The sequence below is a fragment of the Haliaeetus leucocephalus genome, unplaced genomic scaffold, assembly GCF_000737465.1.
Source record: "Haliaeetus leucocephalus isolate CR32 unplaced genomic scaffold, Haliaeetus_leucocephalus-4.0 Scaffold439, whole genome shotgun sequence".
NCBI classification, from domain to species: domain Eukaryota; kingdom Metazoa; phylum Chordata; class Aves; order Accipitriformes; family Accipitridae; genus Haliaeetus; species Haliaeetus leucocephalus.
In genome coordinates, this window is record NW_010972875.1 from 5019626 (window position 1) to 5041448 (window position 21823).

Here is a 21823-nt window from a genome sequence, read left to right on the forward strand (position 1 = left end):
TAAAAAAAGGACACCTAAATCTGGATTTCCAAATGACAGGAGTAGCCACAGAAAGCATGGGAAATCAAACACTTGCCTTGCTGGACCTGCTGTCAGCATCTGCCTGTACAGTGGGAAAACATTCACTGGAGAGCTGGGTTAGTGGGAAGTCAGACATCCCGAGGGGTCTTGCTGCCCATCAGCTCTTTTCTTCAATTTTTTAGAAAAGAAGCTGCATCCCATAAGAAATTGTCCGCTTGTACACAGTGAGGATCTGCACATGTTGCCAACTAAGCATACTGGCTCTGTGATTAATCCAGGGCACTTAAAACGATAGCGTGAAAAGCGCTAATTTGGCTATTGTTGTAGATCTCCCCACAGAACATACTCACAGAAGCTCTGCAGACTATAACAGAAGCTTCTCACTTCTCCACTTGCATCTGAACCTTCTCTCTAGCAGCCAACTTGGCTTTTCAGCTGGACTGAGGATTTGAATCTACGGCAGCAACCAAAAGTAGTAAATGGAAGTGAAGGATTTTGAGTGTGTTGCAGAATTTTACTCATGAATGCAGTAAAATAAGAAAGCATTAAACAGTGAAATTATGTATTTCAGCCTCTATTTTAAAACACATGAATTGAAGGAAAAAGAAAACAAAGGAAGCATGGCATTTTATAAAGAAAATACCCATCTCTTATCTCTATTATACCACCCAAAGAACTTGCATTGATTCGGAACAGCATGTGACCATAGGAAGTAATAGTTAAGGAATGGAAACAAGGGAACCAGCTGTTTTCCATATGTCTGGCAGGATGGAGATGAGAAAACAAAGACAATTAAGAAACAACCAAAGCTGCTGTCTTTTAAAGGTTTTAACTTTGCTATAAATGAAATAAAATGTGAGTGGACTACATGTTAGAAAAAACATGAGTACACAGACTTCAATTGCTGGTAGAACAATGTATTCCATTTAGAAGCAACTGTATAAGGAAATAGAGATTTTTAAATTAAAAAAAAAAAAAAATCAAACCTTAAAGGTAATTAAAGAAACAGAAAAAAAGAGCAAGGAAGAAACACTGGTGGACATTAATAGTAACAGCAAAAAAAAAAATGCACACAAAAATCAAAACTGAGAAAAGAAAGGTAAAAGCAAAACAGTATCACGGTGGAAAGGATAATGAATTCATTTATAAGCCTCTGAAGAGGAAGATGATGGCAAAAGGAGAAAAAAGCTGTATAGGTCCAAGTAGGGAAGAAAAAGGCAAAAATCCAGAGGACAACAGGAGTGCTGAATGAATATTTTGCAAGAGTATCTATGACAAGAAAAGCCATTCAAAACTGAATTTATTCTAGGATGCTTTTCCCAAGTCCAATGAGTCAGAAGCATATCTTCCAGATGATGGAGTAATTCAAGAAATCCACAAATGATTGGATGGCATAAAAACTGCAGCGAGGAATGCTAACATTAATTTAGCAAGCGTAGCAACTCTGTTGTTCCTGTTGTGGAGATGACATTCCAGAATCAGAACGAAGCAAGCAAAATATTGGGGAGGCAAAGCAGTAGTACAAACCCATAAGCAACACTGACTAAAGAGAACTCCTTGAATGTTTTCTTCATGAATGCCAGATTATCGACACTGGACAGACATTTTGTTTATATTTATTTTTCAGGAACACAGCCGCAGTAAACCCAAGAATAGTCTGGAAGAGCACGTTGCCTTTTTGAGGAAATAAAGGTTGAATTATGGGTGTTAACATTTAACAAATAAGGGTAGTCCTTATGCTTACAAAGTCCAATTCTTAAAGGCAAACCTACTGCTTACAATTAAATCATAAAGATGAGTAAAGACAAGTCACCTGGGTGGTTTGAAGCATCCTGTCATTTGTTTGTTCTTCAGATCTAATCAGAACTACCATGCAAGCAATATAAAATTCTCCTATTAGAGAGAGTTGCTCTTGGCTTGCATGAACAAAAAGAAAAAGGTACCTGTTGCTTCCCCCAAGTGCTGGGCGTGGATGTAAAAAAAGTGAAAACGGCTACAGAACTACCGATGAGATAATCAGATTTTAATGAGACTCTTCAATTAGTTTTAAAATATAAATGTTATGTTCCTTTGGTACTTACATTAAAAGTTTACAAATTACCTTTCTTCTTTTTAACTGGAATTTGATCTGCATACTAGGCACATTGGTTAGTCGTCTCTGAAAATGGTACTGTGTTAATGATAAAGTTAACAATAAAGACTCCAAATACTTTGTATCATCCAATCTGCCAAACTGTGTGCACAGGTAGACTTAAACTCTGGAAGGAATTCACTTACTCTCCAGATGGCTTCTTTTTCTCAGACTTCCCAAAGATCTGTACAAAGGGAAAATCCCAGTTTATCATCTGACCACAAGATGAAAGAGAACTAGACCAAGACAGAACATAAAACCAACTCCTCCGAACCCAACAACAAACCTCCCCAAGTTCAACTTTCTGCATAATATTATTCATATTAATACTCAATTTTTCTCAAGACACCTCATACCTTTTTCCTCAAACAACTCTGTGTCACGCTTTCAACTGATGTGAAGAAGGCTAATTGGAAAACAAGTTTCTGGTTTATGAAAACCTTCAAGGCAAGATATTTATATTCAAATTCAGAAAGAAAAAAATAATTGTTGCAAAGTGAATGGGTGTTTCCCTTGACAACCTAACCTGGTGATTTAGAAATTCATCTGCGAGGTGGGAAGCCTATATTCAATCATTTGTTCTCTCTGATTTAAAGAACTGGCAACTTCTAATTCCCACATCACTGCCCCAAGCATGAGGCTCACTCTCTAGCACAAAATTCCTGACAAATGCCAACTTAGCACCATTTGTTGGTTCCCCTAACTAATAAGGAATAGTCTAAGTGGCAATATCAAATATAATTTGCATTGCATTTTTATAGTGAGCCATCTGCATCTTCTGCTCTGGCAGAATTATGTAATAAATTATAGGCAGGACTCTCACTTTCTGTGACATGCAAAAAATGACAGCAAATAACAGTGGCGTATTCTGCAAAAACATTCAGTTTCTGTGAATATTGTGGTAGAAGATAGGTAAACATTCCTTTGGCCTGCCTTCCTTCCAGCAGCATTAATGAAATTTCAGCTACTACGGCAGATCCAGTAAAAACCAGTGAGAGAAAATGTGTTTTCCTGTATTTCAATTTGGTTTTATCCAGCTCATTCAGTAGGGATGTAGCAAAAAAGAAAATAAAACTGAATAAATAAGGCAGAAGCTGCATGCAGTGAGGTCCCAGGAGACACCAAGTTTAGTTAAATTTTCTTTAAGAAAATGTATTCATGGCAGTATTCTTCCCAGCCTCGGGCAAGAGCTTTCCTGATTTTAAAATGTTTAACTCCAGTGAGCAAGATAAAGGTATTGCATCAAATTTACCTCCTTTTACGTATAAATTGGACGGAAACTTGAAACAATTATCTTATTTTTTGAGCAAACGCCACCATGAAGAGACTCTTCAGGAATTTTACATAAAGGTGTTTCTCTGGCAGCTCTTGACTTCTTGACATCTTTTTTTTCAGGTTCTTTCATACCTTCTTTCTTTCAGCTGTTTGTCATACAATCAGTCATTCCTATGTCAGGCCTCTTTTTTTCTTTCTTTTTTTTTTCCTACTGCTAGTTGTCTTGTAATTAATTTCTCCTGATAATGTTATGTGACTCTTATTTTTATTTTAACTGCAGAGTCTATTGATATTTGCTGTTTTTCAAACTCCTGTCTCCTCCTCTCACAGGATTAGGTGGAGATTTTCTTTCAAGGTTATGAACACAAGATTGAAAGGATGAACGCTAGAGACTCAAAAAACTAATGACAAAGGGGGTTTTGTTTGTTTGCTTTAATAACCCTGTTTTTAAGGACCTCATCCATAAATTTCAAACATTGTATCACAATTTCAAGTTGAATTTCAACTCCAAGATTCCAGCTTTTAGCTTTCACCTGTTACTGTCACATTTACACTTCCAGAGCCCATTTGTCTAACCATGACCTCACCTCAGTCCTCACCATCAGAGTTTCACAGACTTTTCAGCTAGTCAGAATACTTCAAAGTTAGTGAAATTCCAGACTTCCACCTAACACACACTCCAGGGGTGCATCCCAGCTCACAGGTGCGTGTGTGTTCCCTGGCTGTCTTCTAGCTCTAACGCAGCAGTATCTAGGTGCACCCCATCATCTCTCAGCTCTCCATCCCCACCTCTCCAGCAACGATTTTCTTGCAAAGGGAAGGAAGCTGTGTTTTTCTCTCACCAGCTTCTCAGTATAGACAACATATGGCTCAAAACTGTGAGGCAATCTGCTCAGAGTCTGGATACACTCTCAGCTCTAACTCAATACAGCGTTTCATGTGAAGTTTCTATGAACACAATTCTTTGGGGACAGCACAGAGAGAGAGCTCTCTGAGTCCATCTCACCTACGGCCAATGCAAACCTTGTTCGATCAGCTTGAATAGATTTTCATTTCTACAAAGGAAGAGGGGATATAATTTGCATCTTCCTTTGCCCATCCATATGTGGCTAATCACAATCCAGTCTCCTATCTGCAATTCTTTGAGCTATGTGTGTAAAAGGAAACATGAAACAGAAGGATTTCTTCCCTCCTGGACAAATTAAATCAATTCCCCTATCATGCACTAGTGCTAAGGCACTGCCATCTAGTGTGGAAAATCAATATAACAAAGAAAGAGGAAAAAAAGAAAAAAAATAGTATTTGCAACATGGCAGATGAAATTCTATCGGCTTCCATCAAACGTTTTGCACACCTACACATCATATTCATAACATTAGTCATTCTACTTTATGAAAGCACACATAAGCCCTCCCTTTTACAGGAAACTCCCTGACTTGATAGACCGCAATGGCTTCCATTAGATTGTACTGTGTCACATCAGGCAGGCTCAGCAGAGCCTTTAGTGCCAGTAGCCTCATTTGGAGTAACTCTCTGAAACTAAAGTTCTACAGTATTTAATGGCAGGAATCTCTTGGTAGAAAAGAGCTTTTTCTTAATTACCACATGTTTTATTCCAAATTTACCATTGCAAGACTTTATTCTCTAATTCACATTATATGGAAAGCATTGCAACATAACAGACAGTCTGCAGGACCAGAAAATTAGGAACTTTTGAGTTTTGCCTCTGCATCTGTACTACCTGAAGATTTTCTCTTGTCTTTCAAGAACATTCCTCCCCATACAGCTCCAAGTTTCCATGGGTTTGTGTCCTGTGCAATTATCTACAATTGTTCCATGAACATGCAAAGGATCTGACCTGTTTCACTTGGAGCAACTTTGTACAGATGAAGTTAAGTACACGACATGAGCCAATGGAGCATAGATATCATAATTTTACAAAACTTGCAGAGCTGTCATAAAGATCAATGTTTATTACACCTTTATATTATTTTTTATTTCTACAACTTGTAATCTCTGTATTACCCCTGTGCTAATCAAGGCTTTTAAGTACTCAAGTAACACTGTAGTCTACTTCTTTCCAGAACTGTAGCAAGACAGGGTTATTACATACTATTTGGCTGGTGCAGATATTCCATATTATCCTCATCACAAGAAAACACTGTTTAGAATACAAGCTGTGTCAATGACTCTGAAAGTCCATATAGCAAGATTCTGCATCCTGATAAAAATAGTGGTAGTTTAGTTTTTGTCTCCAATAATGCTGCAGAAACACTGCTAATCTGGAGAACAAGACAGTAAAGAGAAAATAGCTTCATGTGGCAGACTCCTACCCAATAAGGATTGGAACATCACAATCTTAAGAGACAAATATGTGGAGGGAAAATCCTATTTAAAAAGTAGAACTCAGAAAGAAAATACAAAAAGTAGAGTTACTTTAGTATAATCTTCTATACTTGATAACATCATTGTTATGTATTTGACATAGGATTTAGCACTACATAAAATGATTGCTAAATCAATATTTATATTTTGGTAACTGTATATACCTTGGATCTTTACATACACATACTAAATCACTGAACTGAATGCAAAGACTTCAAGAAGCTCTGAACCAAGATGAAACAAACAGTTCTTAGTTTGTGTAAAATAATTTAGGAATTCTTTTGTATTGTAAGTCATACTGTAAAACAAACAATTTCAACATTCTAAACATTCTAATAACCACCACAGATCACTGAGTTTATTCATTTAACTTTTTAAAAATGTACAAAATAATGACAATTCTATATGATATGCCAATACCATTCTGAATGGACATCATAAAAAAGAAATAAAGTATCTTGCCAAGTATTCAAAGCCTGTCAATAACATTATAAGGACAAATACTTTATTTATGTGCCTCCCAAGCCACCATAATATGACTCGGTCACAAGCTTGAGCCAGGATATCACAATCTAGCTAATGCCTTTTCTTTAAATATCTAGATTCCTAAATATAGATAGATAAATATATATACATTCTATATGATGCATAGATTTAAGATTATGATATATTAGATTTAAGAAATATTTAGGAATACTGTGTTGCTAAATTACTACCATAGTTTCAATGGTAATCTACAAATAAAGGTGGAAAGAGGGCACTGAAAAGGTAGTGAAAACATAGCACAGTAGATACTAGGCTCCTGATTCACATGACCATACATTAATTTCAGGCTTTAACTTTAAAAATATAAAGCAATTATCTGGCACTCAAGGTTGTGAAGAAAAGCTTGTAGCTCATGACACAGACATAAGCAGAGTTAATGAGACCAATTAAAGTCTGGAGAAGAGCCTGAAAGAAGTCCTGAAATGATGAGGCTGCCCATGCAAATCACTTCGGGGCTAAGCTCCATGATCCACCGCTGCTAGGTCACCACACGGGCTTAGGAGGAGGAGAAGGGATGTGCTGAAACCCTGTGGCTGCTGTTCCTCAGGATCCCTTCCTCTCCACCCTAGGGAACCCATCTCCACCACTCTCCCAGAAGCAAAATACAGCCAGGCCACAGGTTTTTGAATAGTGTCACATAAGTTTTGTATCGTATTTAATGTGGACATAAAGGGACAGACTAGTTAACACCATCAAGACATCCAAATCTTCTCTAAGTGGATGTAAGTGTGCTCATAACAAGGATATTGGTACCAATCTGCCCCATCCCTCCATCACCATGAATGCCAGTGGAAATATACTGTACCTTAACAACACAAGCCCTGCCCAGGAGAATAACTTTAGAGAAGAAAACATATTGCCAGGCGTAACTGACATAATTTCATTGACATTGAAAGTGTTTTGACAACCTACAACTGACATATGACCTGTCTCAAGATCTTTTTATTATGCTTCTTCTCTATGACTATATGTGTAAATTTATCTGTTAGGTGTCAATCAATGCAAGCAATACTTCTGTTTTAGATTGTTGTCATAAGAGAATTTTTAACAGCAAAAAGAGTCTCCAGACACATCATTTCAGCAATCTTTTCAGTAATGTGGGAAAAGCAAGAGGAACATCGAACATTTTTTGTATAATCCTAGTTACTAGTGCCTCATGTTCCATTCTTACATTAAAATTTCAAGAAGGAAAAAAACCAAATTGTTTAAATATCCTAATAATTAACTATTGCTATTATGCCATGCATTCATTCAGCAATATATTACTAAAAAGTAATTCAGCATTGTTCATGTTTGCTTTATGACTATTTTTTTTTACGTTTTCCAGGCTGCCAAAAAAAACCTGTTCAGCATTTTTGCAGTTGCTACATAAATTGATTCAAGCTATGCTAAGGGAAAAATACAGAGGCTGAAAAACTCGAGCAAAAAAATGTCACATTAAAGGAACTCAACACTGATGAAAAATATCAAAATGGAGAAAAACCCTAAGAAATTCAAGGTGGTCTACCACCTTTGTGACAGCGCCAGAATCTATCTAAAGAATGACAATAAAAATGGTTAGAGGTTTAAACAATGGTGATTTGCTAAATTCTTGAGATTTCTTTCTTCAGGCAACATGTGATTAACAACCACAGTACTATCCAACATTCATTTTAAGGGTATTTTCAGATACTTTCTTAACTGTGGCCTATTTAACATTCTGTGGTTTTGAATTTGGGCCAGAAAGTCCTGCAACAAACTTTCTCCTGAAGCATTTGTTTCAATTCTGACTACAAGTAGGACACACAAAGGTAAGTAAAAAGATAACATAAAGCTAAGGCTTTGAAGTTTGTGATTTTTCAGAATAATCAGAATTTACAGCTCTCTAGCATCTACTTCATTTACCTGCAGCAGTTCACTCTTCCTTTTCTGAGAAGAGATTTCATATAGCCAATGCCAACTTAAATCACATCAGAGAAGAGAATCACAGGATAATTTAGGAGGTCTCTAGTCCAACCTCCTGCTCAAAAGCATGGTCAGTTATGAGGTCAGACCAGGTTATCGGGACTTGATCCAGACGAGTCTTGAAAACCTCCAAGGATGTACAACATGCACAGCATCACTGCACAGCCCGTTCCAACGCCTGACTGCCTTAATGGGGGAAATGTTTTTCCTTTTATCAAGGAACTTACAAATCTATTAAGAAGCTTGAAAGCTGAGAGTGTTATATGGCTACCACATGTAACATTTAATAGTCTTAATTTACTGATCCACAGTCTAATACCACATACCTACTTGAATAGAAATTATGGCAACCCACTCTGAACCAGCAGTAATTATCTAGTAACTTGCAATACCCTTGCTATATGACTGCTTGATGATACAGTAAATAGCTTTTACCACTTTTTCTTTCACTGTTATAAACTGATTTACTTGAGCAAATTAATGACTGACATCTAACCACTGCTAGAAATCAAGGTGAACTTTGGTAAAATGTCAATTTCTGTATTGCTAAACCTCTAATATAACCACAGGATAAGGAAGAAGAGAAAAAAGTGCAGTTTATTGCCAGTCACGGAGGTGATAAAAAGAACTAAATTTTCCAAACCAGCAGCCTAAATTTAAATTTGTCTATCCCTGCTGCTTGCCCATTACTCAAGGTGCAGATGGAAATTTTCACTGAACTTGAATGTATTTTCAGAAAATCCAGCCAAGATCGCAAGCATTGATTTGGAGGTCAATTTCAGACTCATATTACTCTCAGATGTGATTCGTTACATGGTTCATTAAAAAGGATAACTATTTTTGCTAGGAGCCTCACTGTTGATGACAGAGGATAACTCTGATTCCAAACCCCATGTATTAAAATATTTTAAAAAACCAAAACAGTGCATCTTCTCAAACTTCAAAATATTTTTACTGTTTTCAGAAAGTGCAGCTAAGCAACCGGCAAGCTCCTTCGTACTTTTTATGCATCATAAGCATGACAATATAGAAAGGCTTGCATACGGTCACAACGTTAATATTAATTATAAAAAAACCGTTTTTACATAGTCTAAAAAGCAAATCATTTTTTTCCAATGTGTTTTTTTCCAGGTTACCAATTACTTATAACAGGTGCTTTTTTTCATCCATATTTTGCAGCCAAATGTAAAGAATATTTAGATTAACTGTATTAAACTGAAGATTACTATTAAATTTACGCTGCTTCAGCAGCATGGTTGCAGAAACACAAATAGTGTGCCATGCCACTGAATAAGTATTAGTTAGACGCAGCTCTTGCCTTGCTGGTGTCTTTGACCAAGAACCCCTTGCTATCCCTGCATAAAAATAACTCAAGGAGTTATTTCTCATGTACTTTATGTTATAAAAAGTTCACAGATTTGTGAAAAACCCCACCCAGAATCATTGCTCTGGTATTTGGAGGCCCTGAAGCAGACCCGTGATTATGGCGCCTGGCCAAAGGTCCTTGGAGGACGCAGCTCTTGGCTGATTTGCTGGTATTCACAGAAAGCAGACACGGCCACCACAGTGCCAGGCCCCAAGGGGACACCAGCAGGCTGTACCGGCCCTGACAGAGCCCCTGGGGCTCCCCCAGGCCTGCCCAGGACCCCATTTTAGCCCCCCTCTCCCCAGGGCCAGCAGTCCCCAAGGCCACAGCAGGGCCTGCCTCCAGCTCCCCACAGCCCCAGGCCCTGCCCAGCCAGGCCCACCCAAAAGCGCCAGGAGGCCCGCACGTCTTTTTGGCAGGGGTGAAGGATGTTCAGGCTTGCTCCTAAGTCCCTGTCGTACCCTGCGGATCGGGAAAGCACAACCGCCTTCGGAAGACGTGGACTCGCAGAGGCTGTGCCGCTTTTATTCATCACATCCACAGCAACAGGATTTAGGAAGAAAGCACTGCCAGAAGTCAGTCACCAGGGATCTGATTAGACAGACAGCGTTTAACCTAATCTCCTCTACCACGAGCGCATTCTTCTTCCTGTAATTAAAGGCGATCACAGATGCAATTATTTAGGGGCATAATTCCACCAATTTAGACACCGAACTACTTCAGCGACAGGTGGAAAAGGTAAATAGTGAAAGGACGGGAATGAAAATGTGAGCATCGTTATGACTGGAGGCTAGATTACTAGGCAGCTAAAAGTCACAGCAAGATATAAACTTAGCAGTTTAGGAGGTAAAACTTCAAAAATTTCAATAGTCCTCAAAATACCACACACTGATTAACTGAAACATTTCTGAAAAGTTTGTCCCTTCTATCCTGAAGAATTACAGGATTATTTTGAAGCCAGAGGATATCACTATCTGTTACTCCAGATGTTTTGGGGGGAGCAAAACCACATAGACTTTGTCTATCTCTGTCTATAACATTTAGAAAAGTTATATTCATTTATTACATCCCCAGAGACACACTGACAGCGTGAAGAAATTTTATAGGAAAAAGAAAATTATCAGAATTATGTGTTTGTGAGCTATGACAACACTAAAAGAGGTAAATATGCACAGCTTTCCACGGGACAGCTAACAGAGAAAACTAAAGTCTACAAGTACTGGAAAAGTAAAAATTCCAAGCAGGACTGCAAATTACAGTGGTTTTAGTTATATTCTTTATGTAATTTTGGTTTACTCTTTTTAATATGATAAGGCTTATCTACACATACAGATGCTGACAGTTCCTGCTCCGAAAAGGGGTACTTCGAATGGGTAAGCCATTCGGAAAGGCAGGTGTGGGATTTGACACCAAAATTTTAGAAGTAAGAGAGGACAGACACAGCCTTACTTCAACAGTGGTCCCATTCTATCTTGCATCATAAATAGCTGCATTATTTTGTTCTTTTTTTTCCCCCCTGAAGTCCACATAGCTTCAGCAATATTGATCACACTTTTATAAGGCTGTATATTGGTATTTTTAGAAGGACAGAATGAGTGGTATTTATATTCCAAAACACTGGAAAGAGACAAAAATAGGTGGAATGTCAAGAGTAGCCATGCCTCCACTTTGTTTCAGATCAGCTCAAAAGCCACAGTAAGCATTAACAACAGAAATAGTAACAGCTGTCTGAAGAGAACAATACTCAGAAGTGACTGGCTATAGATGGGTGACTGTGAGAAGAAAGGGAAAGAAAATGTGTTTATTAAGAAAAACTAGCAAAAAGTGTTGTTTAGTTCTAGTCTTTTTCCACTGCTTTACACTGATTAAATTGTTGGCACTCTGGTTTACCGACTTATTTTATCTGCCTTCTAACACTTTTGTAGTTGATTTTCATATTATTTTGTATTCATGAGTTTAAATGAGAATGAAAGAACCTTGGATTAAGAACCAGAAGCGTTAGAGAATACTTCTGTATACACAAAATATACATTTGTCATTACTCTCATAGTTTTGCATGTATGGTGGTTTTAATGGGGATTTGAGTAACAGACAGAAAACAAAAATCTGGTTTAATTAAACTGTTAGTAAGAGGTTATGAAAGTAACTGTTCTGCACACAATTTATTTATATAATCATGTATATATGCAATTCTGTTCTGGGCCTTTTTTCCTCCTATTATTAAACAAATATAAAGAGCTTCACAGATACCTGAGATGTATATAAAATATTCACTGAAAAAAAGCCTTTAGAATGATAGTACACTTTTAATAATTTCCATGGATGTATTGGGTTTGTGTGGCAAGGTTTTGGTAGCCAGTGGGGGACCACAGGGGTGGCTTCTGTGAGAAGCTGCTAGAAGCTTCCCCTGTGTCCAACAGAGCCAATGCCAGCCGGCTCCAAGATGGACCCGCTGCTGGCCAAGGCCGAGCCCATCAGCGACAGTGGTAGTGCCTCTGGGAGAACAGATTTAAGAAGGGAAAAAAACCTGTGCAACAGCAATTGCAGCCAGAGAAACGAGTGAGAATATGTGAGAGAAACCACTCTGCAGACTCCCAGGTCAGTGAAGAAGGAAGGGGAGGAGGTGCTCCAGGCGCCGGAGCAGAGATTCCCCTGCAGCCCCTGGGGAAGACCATGGTGAGGCAGGCTGTCCCCCTGCAGCCCAGGGAGGTCCATGGTGGAGCAGATATCCACCTGCAGCCCATGGAGGACCCCAGAGCGGGTGGATGCCCCCGAAGGAGGCTGTGACCCCGTGGGAAGCCTGCACTGGAGCAGGCTCCTGGCAGGACCTGTGGACTCGTGGAGAAAGGAGCCCATGGTGGAGCAGGTTTGCTGGCAGGACTTGTGACCCCACGGGGGACCCACGCTGGACCAGTCTGTGCCTGAAGGACTGCAGCCCGTAGAAGGGACCCACACTGGAGCAGTTTGTGAAGAACTGCAGCCCATGAGAAGGACTCACATTGGATAAGTTTGTGGAGGACTGTCTCCTGTGGGTGGGACCCCACACTGGAACAGGGGAAGAGTGTGAGGAGTCCCACCCGTGAGGAGGAAGGAGCGGCAGAGACAATGTGTGATGAACTGACCACAACCCCCATGCCCCGTCACCCTGTGCTGCTTGGGTGAGGAGGTAGGGAATCCGGGAGGGAGTGAAGCTGTGCCTGGGAAGAAAGGAGGGGTGGGGGGAAGGTGTTTTAGGATTTGGTTATATTTCTCATTACCCTACTCTGATTTGATTGGTAATAATTTTCCCCAAGTCAAGTCTGTTTTGGCTGTGATGGTAATTGCTGAGTGATCTCTCCCTGTTCTTATCTCAACTCAGGAGCCTTTTGTTATATTTTCTCTCTCCTGTCCAGCTGAGGAGGGGAGTGATAGAACGGCTTTGGTGGGCACCTGGCACTCAGCCAGGGTCAACCCACCACAGTGGAATACACTGACACAGTTGTAATCCTTACAAGAACCTCTAAACATCTACGTTCAATAAAACATAAAACAATTTCACTATTAACTTAAGTTGCAGGAGACTGTTTACAACAAAATATGACAAGAGTCCCTGGGCACTAACTCATCTCTCTTTGGGAATATTTGTTAACACTGCTAAAGGGTAAAACCTGGTAAGGAAGAAAGAGAAAAGATAAAAATGCATCTGAAGGTTGTTGTTGTTTGCTTATATTAAAAAAAAATATACTAACTGATTTCATTTCTGAACCATATCTTTCTGTTAATGCAAAGAGAACATCTCTTGTTTATTAATGTATTGTATTGTATTAATTGTATTAACTATTGTAGTGTATAAGTATTGTATTAATACAATTATCATCATATTAATGATAATACAACTGAATGTATGCTAAGTGAAGACCTGGAATATTTAATTTCATTAATAAAATTTAATGATGGTATTGATTTCTCTGTTCAGTTTCTCAGCTGACTCCTTCTCCTCCCAAAGAGATGTACAGCATATCTACTTCAACACATTAGTTATTGTTGCTGTGAGTACCTGCACTTGTGATTGAGTTGTCTCTGGATTGAATTATTCACAGGTTGGGTTTTTTTTAAAGTGTCATCAAAAGGAAGTACTACTATTTTTTATTCTGTAAGCCACTCTAGTTTTTGTTATTCACTAAGTGCATGTCACTGGAACAGAAAACAGGTCAGGCACAGGGTACATGACCCGAGCAGTACAAAGCAAACCTGACGTGCACGCAGCCAGAGGTGGTGGCAGCCACCTAGAGGCAGTGGCAGTTCCCGGGAGGCAGCGGCCCCTGTCTCTGCACCTCCTTTGCTCAGAGCCCCTGTCACAGGGTTCAGCCATATAGGGAGCAATGAGAAAAAGAACAACTAAAGTTTGATCCAGCTACTCTTATCTGCAAAATGTTGATGAAGGAATCATCGCACCAGGTCTAACTGATAACAGTCCTGACGCTGCTTATGGCCAGGCAGACCCCATAGGACAAAGGATGGGTAAACATGCTGTTCCCTATCTTTGAATCCTGTTTTAAGCAACTTTGGAAAGACAGTATCAACATAGAAGTCATTCCATAAAGAAGAAATAATATTTGCATAAACGTTTTTAAAGCATTGTATTCATCTTGTTGCTAGAACATGAAACTCTCATTAACACCACTGTGATTTTTACATATGTGTGGCAAAGTCCTGAAAATATTTAGAGATGCAATGATATAAATGGAGTGACATCTTGCAGAAAGATGCACTCTTTAATTTAAATATGTCTTCTGAAGCTAAACTGTCAAAATGTAACAAACATGACAAGTTTTGTTACCACAATCTGGTAAAATGCAACCAAAATGGAGTGGCATTAGTTTCTACAAGTGCCATGAAAATTACAAAACATCTCTGCTTACCTCCTGCCAGGACTATGTGTACTAGAAACAGTTAGGAAACCAAATAATCACTCATGTAATTTGAATTTCACTTTTATGTGAAAGACTAGACCAAGACTATTTGCTACTTCAGTCCCAGTGAAGGTCTATCTTTCAGCTGTCAATGGGACTTGAGTGTTAGTTTCATACACTGTCAGTCCCTATTTATACAATTAATCCCATTTAGGTTAAAGAAAAAAAGGAAAGGAATAAATTCACTGAATAATCCTGAATTTATATGAGGCAAAAGCTAAATGTGCAATGGCCATTACTGGTTTAAAAATAAAAAATAAAAATCATACAAAACATTTAAAGAAAAAGTACCTAAACTCTACTGAGAATGATAATTTCATTTTAGACATAGCACTTTTTTCTCCTAACATTTAGTCAATGTATGAATTTTAAAGTAGAGTATAAGTTACCTCTTCTCAAAAAGAACATGCAGTTTTATCAAGCTGGAGTGAACAACCTCCCCAGGAAATCCATCACAAAGCATTTGATTTGCTAAAGCAAAACGAAATTTACCTAGTAATTTTTTTAAGGATTTTCCACTGGACTTCCAGTGGCTCAGTTTATAAAAGACCCATGATTTGAGTGCCATTAGTACCCTACCTGCTTCAAGAAATAAAGATCTTGTAAGCAGAAATGAAATAAAATAATCCTTGGATATAAAAATAACATCTGCTGGCCTCTTATGATGTTAGCTGGTATAGTGACTCCAGCTTTTTTCAACAGTTATACCAAGTCAAATACCCACCAACCAAATAATCAGTCTGTGGCACAGAAAAGCCCTGCAGACATGACCTTGGCCGATTTAACTCTGTAGCAGACTTCTTCCATGACTCTAGCAGTAAAGCAATTCAAAACTGGAGATAGAAAATCAGAGGGAAAACCCAGAGCATCGCTGTGCTATTCACTTTCCCTGCAGTGACACCCAGGATCTGCCTAGCTGCTGAGACACCATAGGGCAATGCTAAGCTGGCTGTGAGCTACACTGGGCACCACACCAGTCTCGAGCAGCCCAGGACCCCAGAAGCATGACACAGAAATACACACCATTTTACACACTTTCCTTCTTTGCCCATCTAAGTATCTGGCTCACCAAAGAGCTCGCCCTTAAATTGATAACACACCAGTTGCTTCTGGTTGCTTTGTTCAGGCCATGCTGATGTTCAGCAGGACCAAGAAGAGGGTCTTTCCTTCTGCCACTTCTCTCCTCATGCCAGTAGCATACTACTTTTGACATCTGTGAGAGCTGTCTGAGCAGCTTTTCATTTCTGGAGACCTATGTTTAAATGTGGAACTGTGGCAGAAAGAGGATAATGTGAGATCGATGAACTCCCTCTTGGTGCAGTGCTTAGTGAATTTTGTTCGCCACACAAATTCTCATCACAGTATGATAAATGTGGTATTTGCTGCAAAGGAGAAAACCAGCAGTGAAATACCAGCCATATCATACTGAGAAAGCAAATATATTGCAAAATGTATTTTATTAGCAGTAATATTTTAATTTTAAATCATGTGCCTGGAACAATATTATATGGAAAACTTTTGTACACATAAATTCTGCACTTGAACAGCAGATAACTAGAAGTTCATGTTGACAATAAAGAAAAAATAAAATACGATTTGCTTACCCTACTGTGGAAAAGTAAACATTTACCTGCAGCTACTAACATAAATCCTTGAAAATGTATGAAGTGATCTGACACCACAAAGCAGTTTTCCTGCAAAATATTACAGATCTAGCAAAGTCAGCTTCTCCAACACTGTCACTTTGTTCCCAAGTAATCCACAAGAAGTACAAGTATGGGATAATATCAAAACCCATGTGTTTCCACTTCCAACATCAGAAATAACAGCTGCTTGTATCAAGGTCTTATTGCTTATCTAGTATTGATCCTGGTATATAATATCGAGGATAGTTGATTTTCTCAGTTCATCTCTAATTTTACTTTGAAAATACTGCACAACAGTTTCAATCCTCAGCTCCAAATATTAAAGGGGCTCTACAGTACTTAAAAATATGATTTTATTGTAATAAGACCAGAAACTGGATATAATGATTAAAATCTGATCACAAATCATTGTACTGAGTCTTGTGTATTTCTATTGAAGCGTAAGAAAAATCAAAAGCTTCCTGGCATAGTTTTTCACTGCAGCAGTGTCTTCACACCAGCTGTAGAGGAACACGGGTTGTTTTCATTATTTATTTATTAAAAAGCTGAATTTTTCCAACTTCTTTTAATCTCATATTTTAAAATCATTCTCAGATAGAGTCTCTTGGTTGAAATGATGACTCAAATCAGAATACCAGTTTCAGTAGTCTAGATTATCACGTTATGTCAAGTGGTGGCATAAGAAAGATATTCTCATATTAGTAATTTATGACTGTACACTTTGATTCATCCCTTTACATTCAGGGACACATATTTTGGAAGAATGACAAGATAAAGAGTAGTCTTTTATTTATTTATTTTTAAACTGTAGTAGAGTTGAGCTGGAATCATAAGGCAGAATATCCTGAAGTTTCATGTCAGTTTTCCAAAGTCACTGGACTGCCTACAGAATCTCTTTTTAAAGGGCTTTGCTCAATGGTCCTACCAGAAACAACATTCCTAGATCTTGATACTGTCAGAAATCTCAAGCTTTTCTACACTGTTCTTGCAATACTGATTTAAACCTTCATGTCTGCCTGTAGCACCAAAAATTTGTACTCTAATCTTTGAGGCTCTGGTTCAGGCTCAAAGTAAATTGTCCAGCTTTACCTTAATGTACCACAGAGAAGCAATACCCTTGTTTTACTTTCATCTTGGTCTCGTTTCTCTCCTCAGCCTAGCACGTTTCAGATATATTTGTTCCATATAAAAAAATAGCACAGACACACTCCACGTAGCAAAAACTCCAGCAAATAAGCAGTGATGGATGGAGAGCAGCTTGGCATGGTCACAGAAACCACATGCAGGTTGGCTTTCATACTACTCTGCCCTCAAAAGAGCAGTTTAGGGTTATCTGCCGACCCACCCTCCCCTCGCTATCCCAGTGGGATGTTTAACTGGATTTGGCATTCACAGAGCAACTCAAAGTATTTTACATACATGTTTGTTTCCCATGTTTGAAGTGTCACCTTCTGTTTTCTTCTCCTTTTTATTGCAAAACCACAAACAATGCTTGTTGGGTTTTGTTATTGTTGTTGTGAGTAGGGTTTTGGGGGGGGTTGGTGGTAAGCTTTTGTTTAAGTTTTTAGGGGGATCGGGTTGTTTTGGTTTTTCAAAATACCCTCTTGTTCCCTAAAAGTTCATTGCTTCCAACTGCTTATTCCCCACTGATTACAAAATTATTATCACTTGTTTATGACAATTTCCACAGCAACCAATATAATCTCAGAGTGCTGTGACATCAAGTGGAAAATAAGCACCATAAATTCATGCAAATGTCACCTGTTACAAACAAAAACACGAAACAAGGAAACAGAAATTGTCGCATGTGAAACAGGAGCGTCAAAATAGAATACACATCAAAGTTTTTTCATGAAATATTACTGCATTCTTCTTACAAGAAACTTGTCAGTTCAGCACACAGAGCTTCCAGCTGAGCACCATGCTCTCAACACCCATAAGTCAGATTTTGTAGCAGATGTTAAATGTAAAATCCATTAAGACCAATTAGATTCTACAGAAGAAAAAAATAGTAATAGCATGCACAGGCAATCCTGCATTACACAGCAGTACTGAGAGATATAGGGAACCACAGAAAAAAAACAAAAGCTTGAAAATGTAAATCACACCCTTTCCTCACAAAGACACCAGCTAACAGAAGGTAGGTTACATTGCCTGCAGCCATGTGAAGCAAGGTCTCCTGGCTTCTGGTCTCCTGTCTCCAGCTAGAAGCAACTTTTGTGAAGGCCATCACCTATTGCACACCAACAGGTAATTAATCAGTGGTCCTCTATGGCAGCTGGAAACTGAGCAGCAGAAGAGTTTGGGCCTCCTTCCCAAACTGCATATGCATTTCATGTCGTGTTAACTGACCCAAGTCATCCTCAAGTGCACTAAGGTGAGAGCTTCAAGAGCATAAAGCCAAGCTATAAGGGGCGGGGGGAACAAACAAACAAACAAACCCACGCAAAGTCTGTGATACAATCTGGTAGATCCTTTTCACTATCACATAAAAATTTACTCCTTTTATTGACCATTAAGAGACAGGATTTGTAATGGACACATGGAACAGATCTGTGAACACTTTTCAGAACTAAGCCACCAATGCAAGCTGCAAGTTAAATTATGGCTGCATAGTAATTGTGTAGAGAAATGAAGCTGTCATTGCATACATGATAGCTTGCACACCACTGGGGTCAAAGAACCTAATGTTTTTTATAAGAATTATGCATACTAAGAAGGGAAGCCTGTCTCTGTACTTGTCAGGACATGTTGCCAAAGGCTGAAGCATTATTTCCTGGTAACCAGTTTCAAACAGCCTCTGGTTCTTCAGACAGAATTAGTCTACAACAACCAATCCATCCCTAGATATTAAGGAATTCATAAATTAATTAAATATATATGTAGTATCCAAGGTGAATTTCATCTGCCAGAATGTTTAAGAATATGAAGTATTTTCCATTTTTTAAAAAAAGTGATAGATGGTCATTTCAATCAAAATACCTACCAAAGTTTTGAGAGATACTAGAAACAGACCTGAAATCTGTTCCACAAACCATAAATGAAACCTTTGGCCTTCAAACATTCCTTAGTAGCTCTCAGTGAGAAACTCATTCAGCTACTCATGGTCTAAGGAAATGGGTAGAATGTATATATCCTCATAGATTTTTCTAATCACTTTGCCATTTACCATTACTAGAAAACAGATTTGTCCACAAGTCCTCAGGAGAAACGGTGAAAGAGAAGTTTGTGTGGCTGCTATAGAATTACAGAACAACAACTAATACAGTTGCTGGTTGCAGATCCTCATGCTGTGAATAATAAATGCAAATGAAACTAGGGTTTTTTCCAGTGGAACATAAAACTAGGTTTCTTCTCTGCTAGCACCAAATTAACTCTCAGGCACCAGCCAAAATCAGAATAGGCTCCCCAAAGCTTTTTTGTCACGATATTTTTGTCTGTGAGGCACAGTCCAAGGTTGGACATTCCCCATGAGAGCTCTTGAAATCAGCAACCTCCCAACCAAAACTGCCTCCTTTCTGGGGTTCATGGGGACATGTGGCAAGGAACAAATCAAAAAGTGACTGCTCTTCTCTGTGTATTAAGCTCTTTTTATGAGTGAGGAAGGAATACGATCCTGGATAATGCTGTTGGAGAGCCTACAGCCAGTAGCCCTGACCACTCTTCTCACCCCTGGTGCAGAGCACTAAGGCTTCCAAGGTTTGCTCTCCCTTCAATGGATTCTTGTGCAGCAGTCTGGCAAAGCAACGGCAAGCACCCAATCCATCCAGGGCATTTAATAAAGTATTGTTTTACCAACAGTCTCCAGCAATTGGACATTTAGTCAGTTAAAAAAAAAAGACAAACACTCAAAACTAAAGCATTACTTCAGGCATTGCGCCTTGCTTGTTTCTTTTCCCATTTTGGTGATTTTTTTAACTTTTGTCTCCATGTTGCTATATTTCAGAAAAATCTATCTAACCATGCAAAAAATGTATAAAATTGTTAAACAGAAAAGTTGCTAAATGCGTATCATTTTTCATCTTTTCAGCCTACTTTTATCTCAGCCATTTTTTGCACTCAGAAGTCAAAAAAAACCAAACACACCTAAAAACATTAAGCAAGACCATAAATTGATACAGTTAACTGAAAATTTAAGTAATTAACTGTTTTACTCTTTACAACATTGTAAGCTTGAAGACTAAAAATTAAAACAAAAATCATGATGTACAACATCCAATTCATCCCTGGCATGACTCCATGTAAATCAGTGGTATTGCACCAGGGATTAATTTGGAACACTGATTTGAATTAGAGCCCTGTTCTGTACAGCAACCTCATCATAACACACAGACAAAAAAATAACCCAAAACAGTAAGAGCATCACAAACACACACAAAAATTATGCACCTACAAATCTAGTTCCAAGCAAGCAGAATAGAGTACTTCATAGTCTTGATAATAACAATAAGGAATTTCTACTATTGAGAAAATCAGTCCGTCCATTTTTCTCAGAAAGGAGATTTAATAATCATGTAAAATACTTGACAAAAGTCCACCCAGAAGAATGTAAAGCTCTGCAGCTCAGTTTTTACATATCGTAATGAAACACGACTGGCGATAGATTATGCAATGAATCTTCAAAAACTGTTTTAATGTAGTCTTGAAGATTGAAGTACTTAAGTCTGCTCAGCAAAGGGTGATCACCACCTGTATAGTATCCAGCAATGTAAACTATTTAATGAATTTCTCCTCCGAGCAGAAAACCATTCACATTTCCCTCCTCTCTGAAATACCATGCCCAGGTCCAGTTTTGAATGCAAAACAGGTTGCTTCTGTTTAGCTGCCCTATTGGTGAAGTTAGTTAGAGGCTGCATCTCCCACCTCCCCACAGAGACAGGCAGATGCTCTACCAAAGCATCACCCCTGCGCTCAGGGAGCGCGAGACCACGCAGCAGAGGCAGAAGAAGAAAGAAGTGAATGGAGAACACCTCTCTCTTCCACAGGCTAACCCGACTCTCAAACGCATCTGTAACGTTTAAGGCTGCCTCTGCCTTCCAAAGACAAATCTCTGCCAGGGGCCGGTGTTCTCCATCCAGCTGTAGTTTCATTACCCGAAACCACTGCCCAGCCAGTGCCCTACATAGCACTACGTACTTTGCTAGATTGGAACTCATTCGTCATCACTCAATTTTTCTATTTGCGAGTGACCTGGAACCTTTGAGGCTACCCACAGCCAACTAGTGAAGTTGCTTAGGAGCCGTGCACTGGCTACGGAGTGGTTTATTTTCTTTTTTTCTTTTTTTTTTTCCTCCATCTCGAGCCAGACTCTTTCTTGCTCCTCGGGATGTTGGCTGCGCTCTCGCTGCCCCTTCCCTGCCGGAGGCCGTGCCCAGGCGCAGTGCGCTCACTTGGGAAGGAAACGCAGCGATAAAATATTAAAACCCTTCCTCGCTCGGGGCTCCGCTCTTGCAATCTCCGCACCGCCTCGCTGCGAGGGAGCGCCGCAAGCCTCCGCGGCGGAGCCCGCGCCGTGCCCGCACCCCCCCGCCCGGCCAGCGGGGCTGGGACCCCCCCG

The 21823-nt window shown here is 39.1% G+C and overlaps 1 protein-coding gene across 2 annotated transcripts in view; it reads right to left on the reverse strand.

Annotated features, from left to right (window-relative positions):
* Window positions 1–21823, reverse strand: part of KCTD8 (potassium channel tetramerization domain containing 8) — a 102959-nt gene that overhangs the window by 79848 nt on the left and 1288 nt on the right. Inside the window, exon 2 of one of the 2 annotated variants that reach the window (XM_010574482.1) lies at window positions 2837–2851. The exons of the other annotated variant lie outside the window; for it this stretch is intronic. Coding sequence (XP_010572784.1) covers window positions 2837–2851 — 15 coding nt within the window. The remainder of the gene's footprint in view (window positions 1–2836; window positions 2852–21823) is intronic. 2 annotated transcript variants of the gene reach the window in all.